Below are 20,329 nucleotides of genomic sequence, written 5' to 3' on the forward strand. Positions count from 1 at the left end.
CTCAGCTTGTTTTGGACTTTTTGTTAGATTAATAAAGTGTTGCTTCTACAATAATATAAAATTATAAAGAGAGGGGCTTAAAATAATTTTGATCAATTGAATCAGCATGAAACTGAAAAATGTTTATTGTGATAAAGTTTCCTTATCATTTTGAGATATGTTTGACATAATTATACGTAAATGGACTTTTTTTGTAACACATTAGATTTTTTTAATGTAGAATTAACCTGATAATATCAACAGTTTGGTAACACATATGTAATTAGTATACATAGACAGCCGTTTACCATACAATAAACATCAACACCTTTTGTCCATGTCCATTTGAAAGTTCAGCAGTATGAGATAGGTAAGTAAAGTAAAAACCAAAGATTATACCTATCACAATCTATTTAAATATATTAACTAATGTTATATTTAGTAACATCATTCATTATAATATAAACTTTGATTTTGTTTGATATAATGTATTTGCTTTGTATACAAGGTAATGTCACCATTTTCCCCACACAGATTGACAAGATGCAGTAGATACATAATTTAGGATTTAACAAAAGAAGCTATTGCAACATCATTGATCAAGTAAAGACAGATCATTCAGCAAAAATTTGAAACACAGAGAGCATCTGAATATAACTTTTTTCTGCAGTATCACTGTCTGCTTTTCACCACAGGGAGGCGCTGCTCACTACATCTTCAGTATAGTATCAGTGTAGCGCTGATACAGAGGATCACCATGTGCAGGTCAAAGAAGACTGCCCATGTTACTAAAACCTAAATATGGGTAAAATGATCAAATCAGACAATAAAAGTAACACCGAGTCACTTAATTGCTTCATTGGAGGCAATTATACACCAGATTTGACAGAAAATTTGGTTATATTATAATCCAAAGATGATTTTAAGACAACAAAGAGGTTTGGGTGTGTCATATTTCTTCTTCCAGGGTTTCACAAAACAACGTGTCTTCTTTGTGTGGTTGTAAATCTTGTGTATGACCTCATGGGACAGTTAATAAGGTAATAGACTCTGAAAAGTCGCTGAGACACATTTATATTTGGATTTTTACAAGTTTATCATCCAGGTGACAAGAATAATATAATTCACTGTTGATGACGAATCTGCAGTTTAAGACGTTGTCATCTGACTCTGGGAATGTGTGTGTGTGTGTGTGTGTGTGTGTGTGTGTGTGTGTGTGTGTGTGTGTGTGTTTTACTGCATCATAGTAAAACTTTTCCCACTGCAGTGAAAAGGTATTGTATATTCACACTGACATGAAACTGCAGTCAAATAGTTTTAATGTAAGCTACATTTAGTCTTTCTTTCAATGTAAAGAAAATCATTTACTTTCTCTAGCAACTTTCAAAACCAGATTTAAAAAAATCAGGAAAAATAAATACTAAACAATTCAGAAAAACAAAATAAAACACTAATAATTTATGCAGGTATGTTTTTAAAGTTGATTTTTTATTTGTTTTAATGTGGCAGAGTAAAAACATGATCCCTCTTCAGCCTGTGCCGTGTACATTTGGTTGCTAGACCTGAAGGGCCTCGGTACAAAATAAGGAGTAAAAAAAAAAAGAGATCAGACATAAAGACCAGAACCAAACCATGGAGATTCAAGGTTCAATTTATTCCATGAAAAATGGAAAATAAATACGTATAATATTCTTGTTACGCTCATGTTACCTCGTGCTACCTCGTGCTTCCCTCGCGCCTTCCCTCACGCCTTCCCTCGCCTCGTGCCTTCCCTGGTTTGTGTTTTCAGTTTTACTTGTTACTTTGTTTTGTATTGATTAGCTTTGTTAAATAAAGCTTTCTTTTTGTTAAAATCATCTTGCGTTCTGCATTTGGGTCCACCTCTTCACCCAGTCGTAACACAACCCAAAACACAGTAAAACTGTCAAAAGATCCATTCAAAAATACTGCATAACAACAAACAAATAAACAACAAATAATCATTTACAGTGTATGTCCTCCTTACAAAGGGTTTAAAAAGTAATGAACTGAATCTAAAACTTAACTGTATAAAGAATAGAGCGCAAAGTAAGAGATATATTCTGTTTCTAATGTTTGTCAGAAGCATTTTGCACCAACTGTAGACAGACATTGAAGCCAGTACATAAAGATCCTTTCCTTATAACCTCACCACACAAACACACAGTGGTGGAGGAAGTATTCAGATCCTTTACTTAAATAAAAGCACTTGTGTCACTAGAAATAGTGAGAAATGCCGGGATTAGTTACCCAGAGCCCAAAGTGACGCAACGGTTGTTTGTCCTGAAAATGATAAGAAATACATTAAAATGAGGAGGAAAACCATGAACCATGAAATGATTGGCATCTTTGACTGTTATCAAAATAGTTTCCAATAAAACTTCTGTCAACAAACTAATCGACCAATCGTTTCAGCTGTAGGCCTACTTGTATATTGGGGAAATTAGTTTATAACAAAAATAAATCAGATTTTATAAGTAACTAGTAACCTAAGGGGTTAAATAATTGTAGTGGAGTAAGTACAACATTTCCTTTGAAATGTAGCAGAGTAGAAGTAGAAAGTGACATGACAGAAAATACTCAGGTAAGGAGTTAAAAGTTAAGTACATCCATCCATCGTCTTCTGCTTATCCGGGATCGGGTCAAGTTAGGTACAGTACTTGAGTAAATGTATTTTGTTAAATTCCACCTCTGCGAACACAAACCCGTCAGTGGAGCTTCTCACAACAACACAACGCTTCAGTGATCAGCTATACTCACAGTGGTTGAAATCCCCAAATGACGATCAAATTTCATTAGAACTTGTTTAAAAAAAAGAAAAATAAGTAAGTAAATAAGAGTTTCTAAAAAGAATAATCACCAGAATTATGAAAATCTTTTGCCCAAGTCTCAAGTGGAGAAGATAAAACATTTTTGTTGTTTAACTGCAGTTAAACTCATTGTCTGTGCTCTTATATCACAGGGAGCCAGAATGACGGCACAATAGCTTTAATTCACAGCACAGTAGGAGTTTGTTGTGGTCATCTTATTTCAGTTTTCCTCAACATTACTTAAATTCCTCTAAGCTGTATGTACCTATGTACACACACTCAGAGACTAACACACTGAAACACAACACTCACATACACAAAAGCCTGTCACCTGAAACTACTGTATGTGGGTTTTGTAGTTCCTGCCCTGGTGGTGCAGAATCATGTTCCTTTGTTCGTCCTGTTATAATCCTCGAGTATCAGTCAAAGTTTCTGTTTGGGCTAAAGTCTCTCTAAAAATGACAGGAAAACTTATTTCTTTAAACACTGTGTGTTATTGACACTGTACAGCTGCTTTGGTTGAATTGTTCATAATAAAACTACAGCAAAACTCCCTTTACTATTTTACTGTGAAACTGTCACGCACATAGAGTAGATGTTGTTGCAATATCAAGACATTTTCTAAAAGCTTCAGGTGGTATTAAAGGGAATAGTTCAAAATGTTGTGAAATAGTCTTATTTGCTCTCTTGGTGACAGTTACAAGAGTCACGTCTGTGCAATATATATGAAGCTACAGCCAGCAGCTGGTTAGCTTAGCTTAGCATAACGACTTTTTTTTGTTGTTGTATGAAATAAACAAAGCAGGTATAACATGTTAATTAGTGACATTTAGAGGTGCTGGTGTGTTGACAGAGCCAGAAAAGCTTTTCAGTCTTTATGCTAAGCTAATATAAGCTAACCCACCACAAGTCATAGCTTCGTTTTTATCATACAGACATTGGTGGTGTCCATTTTCTCATCTAACTCGGCAAGTAAGCTAATAAGTGTATTTCCCCCATAAAAGACAAGCTATTCCTTTATTCAAATGAGTGTGGAAGCATATTCTTGACTTTGAAAACAGCAGTTTGAACCAAATAATATAGACCTACAAGCTTTTTCTGGATATTTCACATTTTGATGACAACTGAGCAGACTCCTCCGACTGGGGAAGGCTGTGAGATGTGGTTAAAAGCCCCAGAAAAAGCTACAGTAGTATGTACACCTTGATTGAAAAAATTGTGTTGGTTCAAATAAGGTTGATGTTGCATCACAGTTAATCACAGCACAAGTTACAGATAAATCTTTGGACATTTATTATTAATCAGACGTTTCAAACATTCCAGAGGATCATTTTATGACGAGTATGAGCTTCTTCTTACATTTTAGTGATTTCATATGTACAGAAATATTATGTTACTGCAAAGAACTTTTAGATTTAAGGTTGAACTTATTTTCAATCCATTTACAACCTATTTTTGGCAAGCTTAAGGGATTAAAACACAAAAAAAGGAAGACATGAAACAAGAAGTTTGTGGTTTGATTTGATCCACTTTGGGTCTAAGAGACATTTCTGTTTCTTCTCTTCACACACTTTGGATCATTTTTTGCGCTCCTCGATCTGCTCCACCTCACTGGACTCATCCACCACCTTGCCGTTGATCATTGTCTGAGTGACGACTTTTACAATCTTCCTGGTCCTCACGTCAGGTTCTTCTAAGACGCACCATTAAAACAGGGTAAATCACTTTAGTCACAAAATAATAAATACAATTTCGTCAAAACATACTGAATCTTGTCGGACACGACAGCACTAATACATAACAATTACATGTCTGCATGAGTGTTAGTGTGCCATGTTGTTATGAAGTTATGTAATATGTAATATTTTAACTTAACTTTTGCCATCACTACTCTCAAATGTAACCTAACGTCAGTAAACTTATTTTGTCTACCAACTTTATGCCAAAAAAATACAAAAGGGATGAAAAAAGAGTCACTGTGTGAATCATCATTTGTTTGGTGCTGTTTTATGTCAACTCTTATCAGATCCTGCGGGTATCGAGCGAACACGCCCAAGGACAAAATTTCATGTGGGATAAAGAGAGTCTGCAAAATGCAGGAAAGGATCGGATGCTCCTGCAGCAGGTTGTCCACTGTAAGATTGTCAGATAGGATTGTATATTTTTTCCAGAAAAATCTGACATCTGCTTCACAAGACCAAATATTAAAGACTGTGACAGACAGAAAATACAGTCGTAGGCCAGTGCAGTAGGAAACACCACGTGTTACAGGAGCATCCGATCTCTTCTTATATTTTGCAGACTCTCGATTTTACCCACATGAATCCTGTCCTCGTTGCCTGATACACACACAGGATCTGATCAGAGCAGAAAAACAGTAGGTAACAAAAACACGTTTTTGTATTTCCTACAACAAGCAATTCCTGACCAACAAACAAATGACACGTAACCTGCAAGATTTACCACTACATCGACCATGTGATGTGTTGTATACAAAGAATCCTTGTAGCAAAAAGCTTTTAGTCCTTAATGCCATTTATTAAATAGAATAATCCAAACTTACTTTTAGGAGGTGGCGGTATTTCTTTCACCCTGTAAAACAAAAAGAAACATGACAACGTCATCCAAGAAAGCAAGCAGATACCATGCTCCCTTAATATCTGATGCAGCACTTTAAAACACATAGTTTCACATTTTAGAGACATGATTACTCTCACTCTTGCTGAGAGTTAGACGAGAAGATTGGTGCCACTCTCCGTATCTATGTTCTGATGTCAACAATGTCAAACTATTACTTTTAATTTGGGATATACAATACATGCATATTCAGGATAAGGTACTCCTGCGTAGCAAGAAACTACTTAATAGTTAAAGCCATTTTAATTAATGATGCATTAATATCAGGATGTGTAAAACACTACCTTTGTTGGTGTTTTGGCACTCAAAGAAAAAACACTCAAAACACATTTAAAAAGAAATTCTGGCTTAAAAACATTTGGTTATAGAACTGTACGTAGTTTTCGGTTTCCCCGTTGTTTCCCCGGCGCTCACTTACATTTCCTCCCCCTCCAGCAACCTCCTGTAGGTGGCGATCTCCATCTCCAGGTTCTGTTTGATGCGCAGCAGCTGTTCGTAGTCGGTCTTGTTGCGTTGCATGTCCAAACGCAGCTGAGACAGCTCGTCCTCCAGCTGGGTCAGTGTGGTCTGAAGACGGTCCATCTCCACTGAGTACTTGTGCCCCGTTTCTCCCAGGTTTCCTTCCAACACACTCACCTGTTAACAGAACCAACAGGGAAGGATCAGTGAAGGTAACAACTCGTACTATACAGTTATAATATATTTCAAAACATACAGTGAAGCAGACATTTCATTCATTCTCAAATGTCACAGCCCATCATTAAAGGTGCTTCCTGTAGCAGTTTAACATGAATAAATCACATGCAGAACTTTTATGAGACAACACCTTAAAACACACACATGAAAACCTTTATTCTAATTAAAATACTTTAAAAATGTTTCATGTTGAGGAAACGCACGGATACATGGAATATAAAGATGTTTTTTGAAGAAAACTCCACAGGGCATCTTTAACTCAGACTGTTGACATTAGCATGGTGAGGTCCATAAAAGTGTCACCACTGTCAGATAATGTACATTTTTACCAGCCAGCATCGCTTTGTATGTTAACCTGTTGAGCTCATACGTCCACGCCCCCTCACCACTCATACAGAGATACTTGAGAATGTCAACGCTCTAATATCTCTGCTTTCAATACTGTGTGCTCACTATTAGGCAAACATCCATGACCTATATTTGCCTCCACTGAGCTGCTCTATATGCCAGACTGACCTGTGTTAACATGTAGTGGAAACAGACAAAACATTGGCTTGTTTGACTTTTTGTCTTGTTGTCACACTGATTGATTATTGGAGAATGAAATAGCTGCGTACATTGTGCCGCTAAAAGCTTTACGTTGACAAGCAGAAAGCAGCTGTAATCTATAGATAACATGTGTGCAGAAGAGAAGCGGTGAGGAGGGGGCTGAGCTCAAAGGAAATGGGAGAATAGTAGTTAACCTGATTCATCTCTGCAAGAAAAAGAGTCTTTGCTTAGGCTGGAGCTTAAGGGTTTTTCCTTGAAAAGATATGTGGTTACACACGGAGGTTCACATGTTCAGACTACGACCCTGCACCGTGCATTTATGCACAACTGTACCTGCTTCCGAATGTTGTCGAGTTCGACCTCCAGAGCCTGAAGGAAACGTCGTCTCTCACTGAGCTCACTTTGGGCACAACGCAAAGCCTCGTTGCTGTCTTTGACCTCCGACTGCACCGCTTCCAACTGTAGACACACATCAAAATAATGTATAGTGTAATGTACAGTTTGTAGTCCATAATATCCCAAGCATTAACACCGGAGAAATAAGAACAGACTCATGCAGTGACGGACCTTCCTGAGGTACCAGGCCTCGGCATCATCCTTGTTCTTGCGAGCGATGCCCTCATACTGGACCCTGAGCTCGGCCATGATGGCCCCCAGATCAGGGCCTTGAGGCGCGTCCACCGCCACGCTCACCTGCTCGTTGGCCAGACGAGACTTCACTGAATTCATCTCCTGTGAACATAAAAAAAAAGGAAAGGCAAAGCAGTGTTTAATGCTGCGACTTCTTAGTTTCTACCTCACTATCTGGACAACTTTAAGGCCGCAGTGTCTAAATGATCCAGAGATGGAAGAAGTATTCAGAGCCTTTACTTTAGTAAAAGTATTAATATCACACTGCATTCAAAATCCTACTTAAGTATTTTCAACAAAATGTACTTAAAGTATCAAAGGTCAACGTACTCATTATGCAAACAAGTGAAAGATCAGGATATTTTTGTTTTTAAAATAAAGGAACAAGCTTGAAACAAGAAAGAACGAAGCCGCCTGCTACACTGGAAATTTTTTTGAAAATATTTCAAACATGTTTATTGACAGTAAAACGAGTTGGATTATTCTTACAGCCCTTGTCACACAAAAGGGATTAAAGTACTCAATAAGCATTGAATGCACCAGACAATTGTTCATATGCTTTGAAAGTACATTTTAGTATTCAAAAGTCTAAAACTTCAAGTGTCAGAAATTGTAGTGAAGAATAAAGAAAATGTTTCTGTTTTCTTTTCTTTTTAGCAATTATTCCCGATAAACTTCTTCTTTGTTATTCCTTACATTTTTTGATCAGCTCAACATGTGAAAGATAAATATTTAGATAAAAAAGCTCTGTTGTCTTCAGTAAAGTCTAGAGTCCACATCCTGGACACCACACCTTTCAGTCTAAACACACATGATCTGTGGCTCGACGGGATCCTGTGTTGTGTACACGGATGTTATCTTGCTATCTTGAATCCCCAGGACTCCAAAGAAAAAGGGTGTGTCCAACCTTCTGCTACTGTGTTGCTGATAGAAAACTGGAATGTATTGCAACGCTGTGGTTTTTGGATGATATCAATCATCTCGTGATGCAGGAAACACAGTGATCAGAGAACGCACTGTGTTTCAAACACATGCTACATTTGAACAAGACGACATTTGACAACTTGTAATGTGATCATTTTGATGAGTAAACACCCGTTGACCATGACTGATGTGACCTTCACCTCGGCGGGGATCTCACCTCGTCGTGATTCTTCTTGAGGAAGAAGAGCTCCTCCTTCAGGCTGTCCAGGTCTCCTCGCAGAGTGGCGATGATCTGGTCGTGGTCAGACTTTGCTCTCTTCAGAGCCTGACAGTCTCTCTCCACAGACTGGCACAAGGTGGCCTCCGCCTCCCATCTGCAGGAAAAACACATTAGAGGATTCACGTCGGAGGAAAGGAGGCCATTCATGTATTTTCATTACATTTCAGTTCAAATAAATCCCTGCCGATTTAAAAACCCCAAAAATAAGTTTTAGTCTATGTTATTGTTGTGTGTGAAAATTCATTCTCGACTTTGGGAGCTGTAATCTGGCAAAAGTCATCTTCACTCGAGCTTCTTACTTACTAGCTTTTCCCCCTGTGCTTTCAATCACATCTCATAGCCTTCAATGCCTTAAATCAGCTGATGAAGGTCGTAAAATGCTCAGAAAAAACTAGTGGATCCTGATATAATATTATTTGGTCAGACGAAATGAATGCTATTTAATGTTATTTTTCATTATTTTATATTTGAATGCAGAAAAAATATTTTGTATATACTTTTTCTTCTGTCAAAGAAAACTTGGATATATTCTACTTCCTGCTGCCATCTTTTTTTGGATAGGACTCGCAAGTTATATGTGAATATATGAATATACACTTCAATCCAATCGTGCAGAAGAGTTTGTCAGGATATTGGAAATACCTGTAAAGCAATAGTATCTGGTTTAAAAAAAGAAACTGGTGTAAAAACTACTATATTATCCCTAAAATGTAGTGGAGTAGATGAAGGAAGTTGCATACAATGCAAATACTTGTGCTTAATACCTTTCCACCATTAATGCAAACAAGCACAGGAGGAATGAAACAACTCATAATAATCGCAGAGTAGATGCACACATGTGCAAAAATACCATGCATGTAGGGTACACATGCACTTCGCTGCTAATGCCATACGTCTGCATCACTCCTTCAGGCCACAGAACATACCATCAACACACTGTGAAAAACACCAGCGGTGTGTACTGACTCCACCATCTTTCCTTCAGCTTCACTTTGCCAACACTGGACTTCAAAAACTGTCGATGTCTCTCTGACCTGCACAATCCATCACATCCTGCGCTCTCTGATGGGCAGTCTTCGTCTCCTGCGGGTGCCTGAGCACCGTGGGAATGGAGCTCTGATTTCGCAGCCTGACATAAAGGTCATTTATTCACATTGCTTTGCAGTCTGGCGCTCCCATGTGAACACTCGCATGCAAGTAAAAGAAAGGAACCTCTGTGTGACACTCACTTGACCCTGAAGTCATCGGCCGCCAGCCTGGCATTATCAATCTCCAGCATGATACGGGCATTCTCCAGCGTCTTCTTTCTCACCTGAGCAGGGAACAGGGTGGGTGGTTCATGAAGATCTGGCATCACTAGGATATGTGCGTCTAATAATGTTACTGTGCTGGTTTATTTACTGTAAAATCATAAATGTTTTTTTACTAAAAACACCCTGAACATCTAAATCCATCTGGCTGCAGATACAGATTCTGGATGTGGAAAATAAAAAGGTTGCTGCAGGAGCTTCTCTCCTCACTGCCTTCAAACAAGCACCTCAATAACAAGATGGACTTAAACTACTACACACGTTTTCTCTTTTCTTCTTTCAATATGCCCAAATGTCATTTTATTGCTTTAAGAGTAGCACTGTCTTTTTAAGGTTAATGTCCACACGGAGGACAGTTAAGTTTCTATCAATCTAAATTTAGAAACTTACATTTCTGCTCCATCGAACAACCCTAAACATATTTCTTCTTTCTTTATATGTAGACTTTTTCCTGATTCAACCTGGGTGTGAATCTCTCAATCAGGTCAACATTTATACACATAATTAAAAATATTTACAACACGAAACTTAGATATGATTTCATATCAGTCACTGGGGTGCGATGAAATGCTGCCTGAAACAGTGAGTTCTTAAATCTGATCTACAAACACCAACCTCCTGCCCGATGGCATGTGCCTGGGCCATCATTTTGTCTATGTCGTGCCCTTTTGGAGCCCTCTCCAGCATGAGCTGCTTGATCTTCATCTCCAGCTCAGCGTTGGACCTCTCCAGCGAGCGCACCTTATCCAGGTAGATGGCCAGCCGGTCGTTCAGGCCTATCATGGTCTCCTTATCGCTGACTGCGAGGCCTTTGAAGGAGAGGCTGGAGCCCAGCATGTTGAGACCGTTTCCCATTGAGACGGAGCGGGACAGAGACAGAGTGCCGGCGGAGACGGGAGGCTTGGAGCGGATGCTGCGTCCGCTGTCCCTCGAAGACATGCTGGAGAAGGTGGGCTGACGCACCGAGTAGCTGCGCACAGAGAGGGTGGAGGCCATGGTGTCCACTGCAGAAGGTTGAGAAGAATATTTAAATTAGTGCTCCTATTATGAAGCTACATGTCTGCGTATCTACAAGTACAGAAAAAGACCAGAAGTTTAACTTTAGTGTCGATGAGCAAGACAATCAGACCTTTAAGTAAGCGTTTGATTGATTAATGAAGTCAGAATTGAACAGGAAAAAAGGTCAAGAATTTGAATCAACGTTTAACCCCACATGGACAAAAAGTGCTCAAAAAAGAGAAAGAAATCGGCATTGTTTCGTTTTGTTGCTCTTTTTAACCTCTTGGTTGATGTTTTGGATCTTTTTTTTTTTCCGGGTCTGTAGTTATGCATGTACGTTACGCATCTTTGTTGTTTGTGTTTAGTGTTTAGAATCTTTTTGTGGTTATTTTGTGTCTCTTTGTCGTAGTTTTGCATCTCTCCATAGTCATTTTGTGTGTCTTTGCAGTCTTTTTGTGTCTTGACCTTTCTACGTTTCTATAAGAAATGTTAGGTCATTTCAAAATGAGGCTCTGTAGGCTCGTTCAGTCTCTCCATCTCTCAGGACAGCTACTAAATGGATCTTGTGGTGGATCAACTTCACTGATACGGGTTGAACTTAGTTACTAAATACTAAACATTGTTTCTGTTCTTGTTAGTCGGTAATTTAAAAAGTACTAAGAGTAATATAGAGGATCTACTTGAGTTTATGGCATCCCTCCACTTGTGTCAGAATAGCTGTGAACTTTAAATCTGCTTCTTCCTGAACTTAGTTGCTCATTCAGTGACATAAAGTTGTTATTTGATGAGTAAATGAGTAGAAAGGACAACATGGTACTTACATCGAGCTCAGTTCTTCAGTAGGTCTTCTGTTGTGCTGCTCGCCCAGTCTTCGACACTGATGCTGCGAGTGACCGTTGCGTATTGCTGGACCAGATTCCACAGGTGAGTTTGTCTGCAGAGGCTCGTCTCTCTGTATCGGGGTGGAGCCACTGCTGCTGTGTCCAACCCCACAGCAACAAGGAGGAGGATGCAACTTGACACCTTGTGGAGGAGTGAAAAAAATAACTGTGGTGCATATAAACAAGTCGGTGTCAAAATTGGAAATGCAGTTGTCTGCAGCATTGCAGGTTTGATTCATTTCCTGTAACAGTCAAACTAAATCTGCTCTCCTTTATATCTTAATTAACATTTAACTTTATTATCCAAATATAATAAAAATACCCCTCTTATAAATATTGAAATAATTATGAAAAAAGGGAATAATTACCTATAAAAGAAGCAATTGTTTGACCTTGAGTCACAACTGTTATGTTAGTGTTGAACACACAAACTGACTGTTAGAGCTATATTTAGCCTCATATCTCCATACAGTGACTTCAACCTCCTCCGGTTTTCATCTGACCTGTGGGGTAAAACCATAGATTGTATACGGGTGAAACTGGGAGCACAAACTTGCTATCAGGGCTGGAAACAGGCACCCTGCTGTCTCCACAGTGATCCCATTGAGTGTAGGACACAATGCACTGTGAGCGATGTGAGAAGCCAGCTTCACCTGACGACAGCCCGGTGGGAGGAAGAAGGAACAATGGAGGGACAGAATGAAAAGAAAGTGAAAACCCCTGAGAAATGCGGGGCGTAGGCCCGGCTGAACTGGAAACCTGGTTTATATTCACACACACACAGACAGAAGCACATCTTTAGTGTTAACTATGTCTCAGCCCTCTTGATGACATGCAGTATGTAATCCTGCTACTGTATTGTAAAATTCCTCAGCAAGCATTATCCTCCCTGTAGGATCAGATCACAGTGACACTGACCTGGTTTAGTGCCTCTCACTCCACCCAACCACACCCACCACTGCGCCCCGCCAACGGAGCCCACCGCCCTGCCTGAAATTCAAGGTGTTTTTTTGTTTTTTCTCTAAACAAATTTAAAAAAAACATTTTTTATTCACAACTCACTTTTCACAATGACAGGTCTCTTTTATTAAATAAACTAAACGCTTATGCTATTGATCTAATTTATGTGCACGTTTCAGTTTGTACTGTCTACTTTGCGCATTCACATTCTCTCCTTCGCCCCCCCCCGGCGCACGGTGAGCAGTACATCCCTCCAAAGCAGTAAACCTAGGGGAAGCACTGGAAGTAATCACCTATCCGGCTTCTGACACAATAACATGTAACAATCACAATCCCTTTTTAAATAATATCTATCGGGAACACATGAATCATATGTCTCTCAAGTGTGTATCTGTGAGAGAGTATTGCCACATGCAGCCCTAATTTTCAACCAATCCATCATATTAGGATGCAGCATGGCTGTACCGCCACCTTGTGGGGAATAAACAATACTGCATGAAGTTCTTCTAAAAAAAGTTATATAAAATGATCTTTATATATAGTCTGTGCTAAATACAACACATGCCCAGAATAAATAAATCTGACAGAAATACATCCACCTGTAGAGTGTGTTTTGGTGTTAGACGCCCTTCATTAATAAAAAGTCTCCACTTCTTAAAAACACCATTAGTTAAATCTTAAGAATGAAAATTATTTTGTAAAATAAACTTAAAATAAGATAATCCCTGCACTAGTTTTGAGCATTAGTTTATTTTACAAAAATATTTTCATTCCAGGTTAACAGCATTTTGAACAACTGAGAAGTTAAGTTGTTCTTAAATTATGCATTTTGAACAACTGTATAATAAACACAATCTTTTTTAAACTAAATAACAAAGGGCTAAAGTTCTTTTAAGGCGTTAATACTATTTGCTTTTTATGATATAAATTGATAGATTTGCAGTAAGATTTATAATATGCTTAATGCAGAATAGACTAATCACTCAAATAAATGACAACTGTATCACTCTCTAGTTGCCGAATCCATTACACTACAGAGCCAGACGCATGCCCGCAATACAATGATAAACAGGCTTTGTGAGATACACAGATAACACAGATGATTGTTCTAAATTAACTTTCTCTATTATTTTATTGGTTTACGCAGATTCCGATCCATCCTAGAAAGTCTTATGGCTGTTTTTACAGGTTTTTTGTCAGTACAGGACATTTAGATTTCTTATTATTATTTAGATTTCTTTCTTTAAGATATTTTTTGTTTAATTTATCCTTGGAAATATGAGGAATTTCTAGCACGATAAGTAATTTATATTCAGTGGTGGAAAGTAACTAAGTACATTTTCTCAAGTAGCATGATGGTACCTAGAGTAAGTACAATTGTGAGGTACTTGTACTTAACTTCAGTATTTACATTTTCTGCTACCATATACTTTTACTCCACTACATTAGAGGAAGATATTGCACTTTTTTTACTTCAATACATTTGTTTGATACGTTTAGTTACAAGCAGCTTTGCAAATTTAGATTAAGAACTCAAAATGTATCAACAAATAAATGATGTAGCATATTATTATAGACTTTATTGACCCCTGGGTGAAATTCACGAGCTCCCCGGCAATAAGCCTCACCTTTACCAGCTGCAACATTTAAAACATATGAATGCAGACATTATTATTAGGGTTGTAAAATTAGTGAGTTCATTTTCGATTAATTAATCACAGAAAAAATAATGCAACAAAAAAATCGAGCTCTTAGAAGTACCCTTGACTCACAGCTGCCTCGCCAACATGATGAAGCGGATGAGAAAATGTTACTTGGCCCAGTGAATGAAAGTTAACTTTTAATAAACTCCCGGATGTAACTGTTGATGCTCCGTTCTGTGAGATTCCTGCAGCAAAGAATGTTGGAACCATCGGAGAACTTCAAGCTGAAATATCAGCTCAACGCAAAGCACGTAGCAGCTCGGAGCTAGCTAGCGTCGCCGTCTCGTCATCTCTCGATCAGGCATTCAGACGCAGCATGAGTCGGTCTACCTGAGACACATTAACAACTCCATCACCAAATGTATTGCAATGGACTGCAGGCCAATTTCACTTTATGTCAAACTGATGGTCTGTGTTGTCTAAAGGCCCTGTCACACATATCTGTATGACAGAAACGTATGCAAGCGCATATGAGTCCAATGTCAGAGTCCAAATACGTCCAACTTTTCATCGGATCGGAAAAGTGAACATATACAGATACGCATGTCTAACCTATTGATATCGTATCACTTATACAAAATGTATCAGACGAATACCCAACGATTCATAAGATATACAACAATATGGCGTATACAAAATATCTGGTGTACGTTGATATAAGGTAAGGTAAAAGTAGTATTCGTTAAGAGCTCACTGTGTTACGCTGGGGTGCGTTGTTGAACGCTGATGTTTTGAGCATGTTCAAAATTACTGGACGTACCTGACGTGTGCTTCATAAGATATGCAGACGTTACGTGACGTTAGACATACGTGAATATGGAATACGTACGTGAATATTTACCTACGTAAATACAGTACGTGAATACTTACGTGAATACGTTAGAGGTACGTTAGATATAGGTTACGTCGGCTGACGGTGAACCCTACAGCCAATGTATTGATAACGAGTGGATAACCTATTCCTACCCTATGTTAAGATTATGCCTGACGACGGAGTAACTTATTAAACGTGTTTCTACAGTACAGCTAGCGTTCAGCATGTTAGCCGTTCTCCAGCATCAGCATGACGTGAACCAGATGGTACTTTTCCAGCTCCGTTGTCCAGACGCTCTGATACGTTTTAAATAGGTAAGTGATACGCTATCAATGTTTGACATATGTATAATAATTTGTTATGTATTCGTTATGTACACGTTAGCTACAACACCGCTGTGGAAAAGTTGGACGTATTTGGACTCTGGCACATTTTGAGCTAATTTTATTATACACCAGCATGTTTCTGCCGTGCGGAACTGTGTATGTCTGGCGTGTTTGGCGTAACGTCTGCGTCCTTCAAACAATCACAACTTACCCTTAATTTATATCAACCTATTGCCGATATTTCGTATGCGCCGGCATACGTTTCCATTTGAATATTTTGAAATGCTTTTCACAGCAAATATTGATTTATGCAATTAATTTAGATTAATTAATCACAAAGCTTGTAATTAATTAGATTAATTGTTTCAATCGCTGGACAGCCCTAATTATTATAATTAAAAATATTTCGATGCTAACACCATTTTGAATGCAGGACATTTACTTGTAACAGAGACTTATTAAACTGTTGTATTGCTACTCTTAAGATCTGAGTACTTATTCCACCACCATTTATATTTGTTCTTGATAAGATAAATAATATTGAAAAGTATCTCTTCTTCCACTTTGACCATCTAAGAATATATACATTATGCAAACCCAATAGTGTGTAATTCCCAGAATCCCCAGTTTTTCAGTGTGCTGTAGCGCCACCATCTGTTCCTAACATGCAGCAAACAGGCATTTCTACCCCCAACATGCCTCAGGAGAGTGATTAAAAATCCTGCTCCAGCTTCTTATAAATCAAACTGAAGTGCTGTGATATTTCAAAAGCCGTTGTCGTCTCCCCCAAAATAAACACATTCTGGGAACCTGCTGTGGAGTCCCGTGTTTATTTTTGTATAGTGCACGGTTGGCCGTCAGCCTGGGTGAAATGAATCATATGTTTCAGCTATTTCCTTGCGTTTAGTCAGCCCTCCTCCTGATCTCGTGTGCTACTGTAAGAGTCAAAAGAAAGTTTCTTTGTTTATTTCTCAGAATTTCTATAGCACACAATGTACCGACCCATAGTACAGAGTCAAATAAATTCATTTTGCTTTATTTTGGCTTTGTTTGGAAACTTGATACTGAATCCAGTTGCATGGAGCTTTTATAGCCAGGGTTTAATTGTAGGCCTGTGCAATAACCTCATTTAAACAAAACACCCTGAGCCACAAAGTGAATTCAATGTGATACAGTTTGCCTAAAGAAAGGACAGTTCACCTAAAAATGTTCACTAATGTAGCGTAAACCCTCTCACTGTTTTTTGTCAACGTGGTCCTGCCCTGAAGCCTCAGATAGTCCAGGTCTTAATAACACATGTAGTCACTCTTTCGTCTAAAAGGAGCTGAAACTGCTGCTTTTCTTTCATGTGTCACCAAACAGCTGATGGATGACATTACATTTAGATATGAGGCTTTAAGTGCTTCCAGAACTAAGCAGCTGTTGTTGAGGAAACAACAAAATGATGCGTTTTTAAGCTGGATGCCACATTTATTTGGTTGAGAACAAACCAGAAAACATGAGGAAAGGTGTCATTCTCTGATGAAAAGTCAAGTGAAGTTTACAACTAATTAAAAACTAAACTAGGACATTGCCCTAAACGTCTTCAGTTTATTCTTATGTCTAATGTTGTCATTTCTTGCCTTCAACTGTCGATTTATTGGATGCATATTGTTTTATTAAGTGAAACATAAAGGCTCCACTGCAACGTGTTTTGTACAGTCCCTAAAGTGCTTATTTTATCAAGAGATTGTGAAATGCAAAGTTGTGAATCATCTCTAATATATAATATATAATAACTGATAACTTGTGTTTCTTTCCTTGATGATTATTTGATTCCTAAAATAGCCATACAGTACATGAAGAAAGCCTTGCTTTGCTTATATTTACTACTCCATAGTCAGATTGGTGGTACAGTAAGAAATCTTTATTAATCTCATGAGATAGATTCTTAAAATGTATTTTCCAAATTATTTTATTTAAGAGTTGAAACGGAGACATTATCATGCTCATCAGCCATTCAGATACTTTGCATGCCATAATCAGCTCAGTCAAATAATGTCCTCAAGTCAAGCAGGGGGAAAAAAATGAGAAGACCCTGCCAGCATATGGCAGCGTCTGAAATAAACTTGAGGAGGAGGAGGAGAAGGGTGCTGATGAAGATGGCTCACGTTGCAATCTTTCACAGAGGTTTTGTTGACTGTTGTGCAGGGGAGAGCTCATCAGCGTGAAGAGAGAAATGTGAATACGCAGAGACGAGGGGCACTGCAGTGTATCTGCTCATTAGGTGGGAGACGCTGTAATTCAGAGAGCGAGCAGCTCTGCAATCAGAGGCCTATTCATTAGCATGGGGGGCCCGCTTTCATCTGTAACCACTTGAAGCTGTCAATCACCGAGGCAGACGCATGACGTGATGACAAAACGGGGCAGCTTAAAGGCTCAGGGATGCTTGTGCATGGAAAGAAGACTTGCCTAAACGCTGCCTCGAGCGCTCGTATCTGAGAGGGACTTCAATGGGGAAGAATTGTGAGTTTTTACAGTGTAGTGCTGGCAGGTGGCCCAAACTGTGTCAGCCTGATAATCATCTCTCTGCTCAGCATATAGACAGCTTTTGTTCTAAGATTTCACAAGGAGGAGCATCATATTCCTTAACAGGGCTCGTCCTGGATTGATTGAAAGTCATTGATTGGGGGGGGGGGGGGGGGGGAGTTTGGTTTAAAAAGTAAAGTTTAGGAAATAAGAGATACAAGAGGTGCTCTCCTTCCTCATCACAGATGTAACCACACAAAGACACACATACATGTACCTAAAGATTATGCATACAGACACACGTTCGGTCCAGTCAACATTTGGGAATCTTTAATTAACGCTCCCAGTGGTATAAGAGAACCATTGTGTTTTCTGTGTGAAGGCACTGCTGGGTCAGACTGTCGTGTTTCTCACAAACCTGCTCTGTCACTTGAAACAATATTAATGCAGATTAGATGCGTCTGTATTTTCACTCAAATTGGGTGTGTGTGTTCATCGGTTTTAATTTCTCAGAGAAAACGTGTTCAAAACGAATCAAGTATTTGACTAAATAACCTGCAACCTAAACAATCAGGGAATCCCCCCTAAATTCCTTTAAAAGGAATCATTCTTTATGTAGGAATGAAGTAGCTTCAATACAACACTCAACCAGCACCACCAGGTTAGTCCACTGCACAAATACCCTGCATGTAGTTCGTGTTACACTCATCATAAACTGTGTCACAGCCATACTTATAACAGTCAAAGTTACAGCCACAGTCACAGTGACAGCAAAGGCCAACACTAATATTATCTCATAGCTGTAGTCATAATAATGGGTAGTTATCTAGCTGCAATGCTCAGTGGCGTTTTTATGTGGGAAACAAGGTTGTGGCAACAACTTTGAACAAATGCAACCAGATAACTACACAATTGTTCTCACAGTTTGACCGTTTGTATGCATTGTTCATTTGTGTAGTTGTGTTTTTCAAATTTTACCGTGTTGTCCTGCTGCTTTCATGTTTAGTAATATTCTTGGAAAGATCCTTGAGATCCTGAAAGTCTGTTCTTGACCAGGTAACATCTCCAAATAATAACATTAAAACACGTCTTTTCTGGCAAGCTAGCAGTTAGCCATTTTGTCCTGGAGAACCACTCCATGTTAGATATGATTTTTATTTTACAAGAGGTTTGGTTTATAACAATATCCCGCAGCTGGTGGGCACCGCAGTGTTTAATCTCTAATTTCTCTTCAAAAGAAAGACTTTTAAACGTGTGCTGTGGAAGATAATCCACATCGTTCATGGTGAGCACAACTATCTTTTTCCTCTAGCCAACTACTAGCCAATCAGGACAACGCCCCTTGGCAAACAGCCAATCAAAATGCAGCAGGGCAAACGGCATTCAGCTGTGAGCATGCGCATTGTTGTTTTCCCACACTCCTAGCACTTGACATTAAGCATGGGGTACTCAGGAGCTAGGTGCAATTAAATGGTCTAAAAACCACTTTAGATAAATATTTCAGAAAAATACAAAAAATGATAAGTAACGGCAGAAAACGAGGATGATTTATAGTATAGATTAATCTAGAATTATATACATTTCTAAATTACTCAGTACCACTAAAACCATAGGCTTTGACAGGCAACTAAAAATAATAATAGTAATTAATTGGAAAAATAATCTGCCAATCGATCAACAATGAAAATATTCGTTAATTTCAACACTATATTTTCAAGTAGAGCCTGATACATTAGCTGATTTTATCTCATTGCAGAAACTTCTGTTTAAAATCAGTTGGGTAGAAGTACACAAATGCTAAATATATATTTGAGGTGATATAAACAGTAGCACCATTACTGCATTTGCACAGCACATAAATAATAGTTGGACATCTTTGGGAAATACACTTATTCAATTTCTTTAGAGTTAGATGACAGTATCAACATCTTTTTCATGTCTGTACGTTAAATATGACGCTAGGGTCAGAAGCGTGTTAGCTTAGCTTAGCATAAAGACGGGAAACATAGAGAAACAATTAGCCTGGCTCTGTCCGAGAAAAGTAAAAGTTTGTTAAATTATTCTTTGTACCTTTGAACAAAGCCAGGGTAGCTGTTTCCCCCTGTTTCCAGTGTTTTTGCTAAGATAAGCTAACTGGCTGCTCGACTATCGATCTTACTCTTTGCAAGCAATCAAACAAGTGTATTTCCAAAATGTTGAGCTATTGCTTAGAAGAAAACTAATTAAAGGGATCCTTTGTGTATGCTATGTGTCTGTGTAAGAAAATCTATACCAGCCGATACATCTATAGATTTTCCTAAACTCT

At 38.5% G+C, this 20,329-nt stretch overlaps 1 protein-coding gene across 1 annotated transcript; it reads right to left on the minus strand.

Moving 5' to 3' along the window:
- Positions 1-4,120: 4,120 nt before the first annotated feature.
- krt1-c5 (keratin, type 1, gene c5) lies at positions 4,121-11,773 on the minus strand. Its single transcript, XM_029439101.1, has 9 exons — positions 11,654-11,773; positions 10,449-10,837; positions 9,753-9,835; positions 8,461-8,617; positions 7,257-7,421; positions 7,023-7,148; positions 5,863-6,080; positions 5,371-5,399; positions 4,121-4,500 (listed from the first exon to the last, which is right to left on the minus strand). The coding sequence occupies exons 2-9, from the start codon at positions 10,827-10,829 to the stop codon at positions 4,385-4,387; spliced, it is 1,275 nt and encodes a 424-aa protein (XP_029294961.1). The 5' UTR covers positions 10,830-10,837; positions 11,654-11,773; the 3' UTR covers positions 4,121-4,384.
- Between the last annotated feature and the right edge of the window lie 8,556 nt (positions 11,774-20,329).

This window comes from Cottoperca gobio, chromosome 9 (genome assembly GCF_900634415.1).
Source record: "Cottoperca gobio chromosome 9, fCotGob3.1, whole genome shotgun sequence".
NCBI lineage: Eukaryota > Metazoa > Chordata > Actinopteri > Perciformes > Bovichtidae > Cottoperca > Cottoperca gobio.

Excerpts from the sequence above, each read along its gene's own strand:
- krt1-c5 (XM_029439101.1), bottom strand. The coding sequence starts at position 10,829 with ATGGCCTCCACCCTCTCTGTGCGCAGCTACTCGGTGCGTCAGCCCACC. Across the intron at positions 8,618-9,752 it reads GCCGATGACTTCAGGGTCAA|ATGGGAGGCGGAGGCCACCT; the intron begins GTGAGTGTCACA and ends TTTTTCCTGCAG. Across the intron at positions 7,422-8,460 it reads TCAAGAAGAATCACGACGAG|GAGATGAATTCAGTGAAGTC; the intron begins GTGAGATCCCCG and ends TTATGTTCACAG.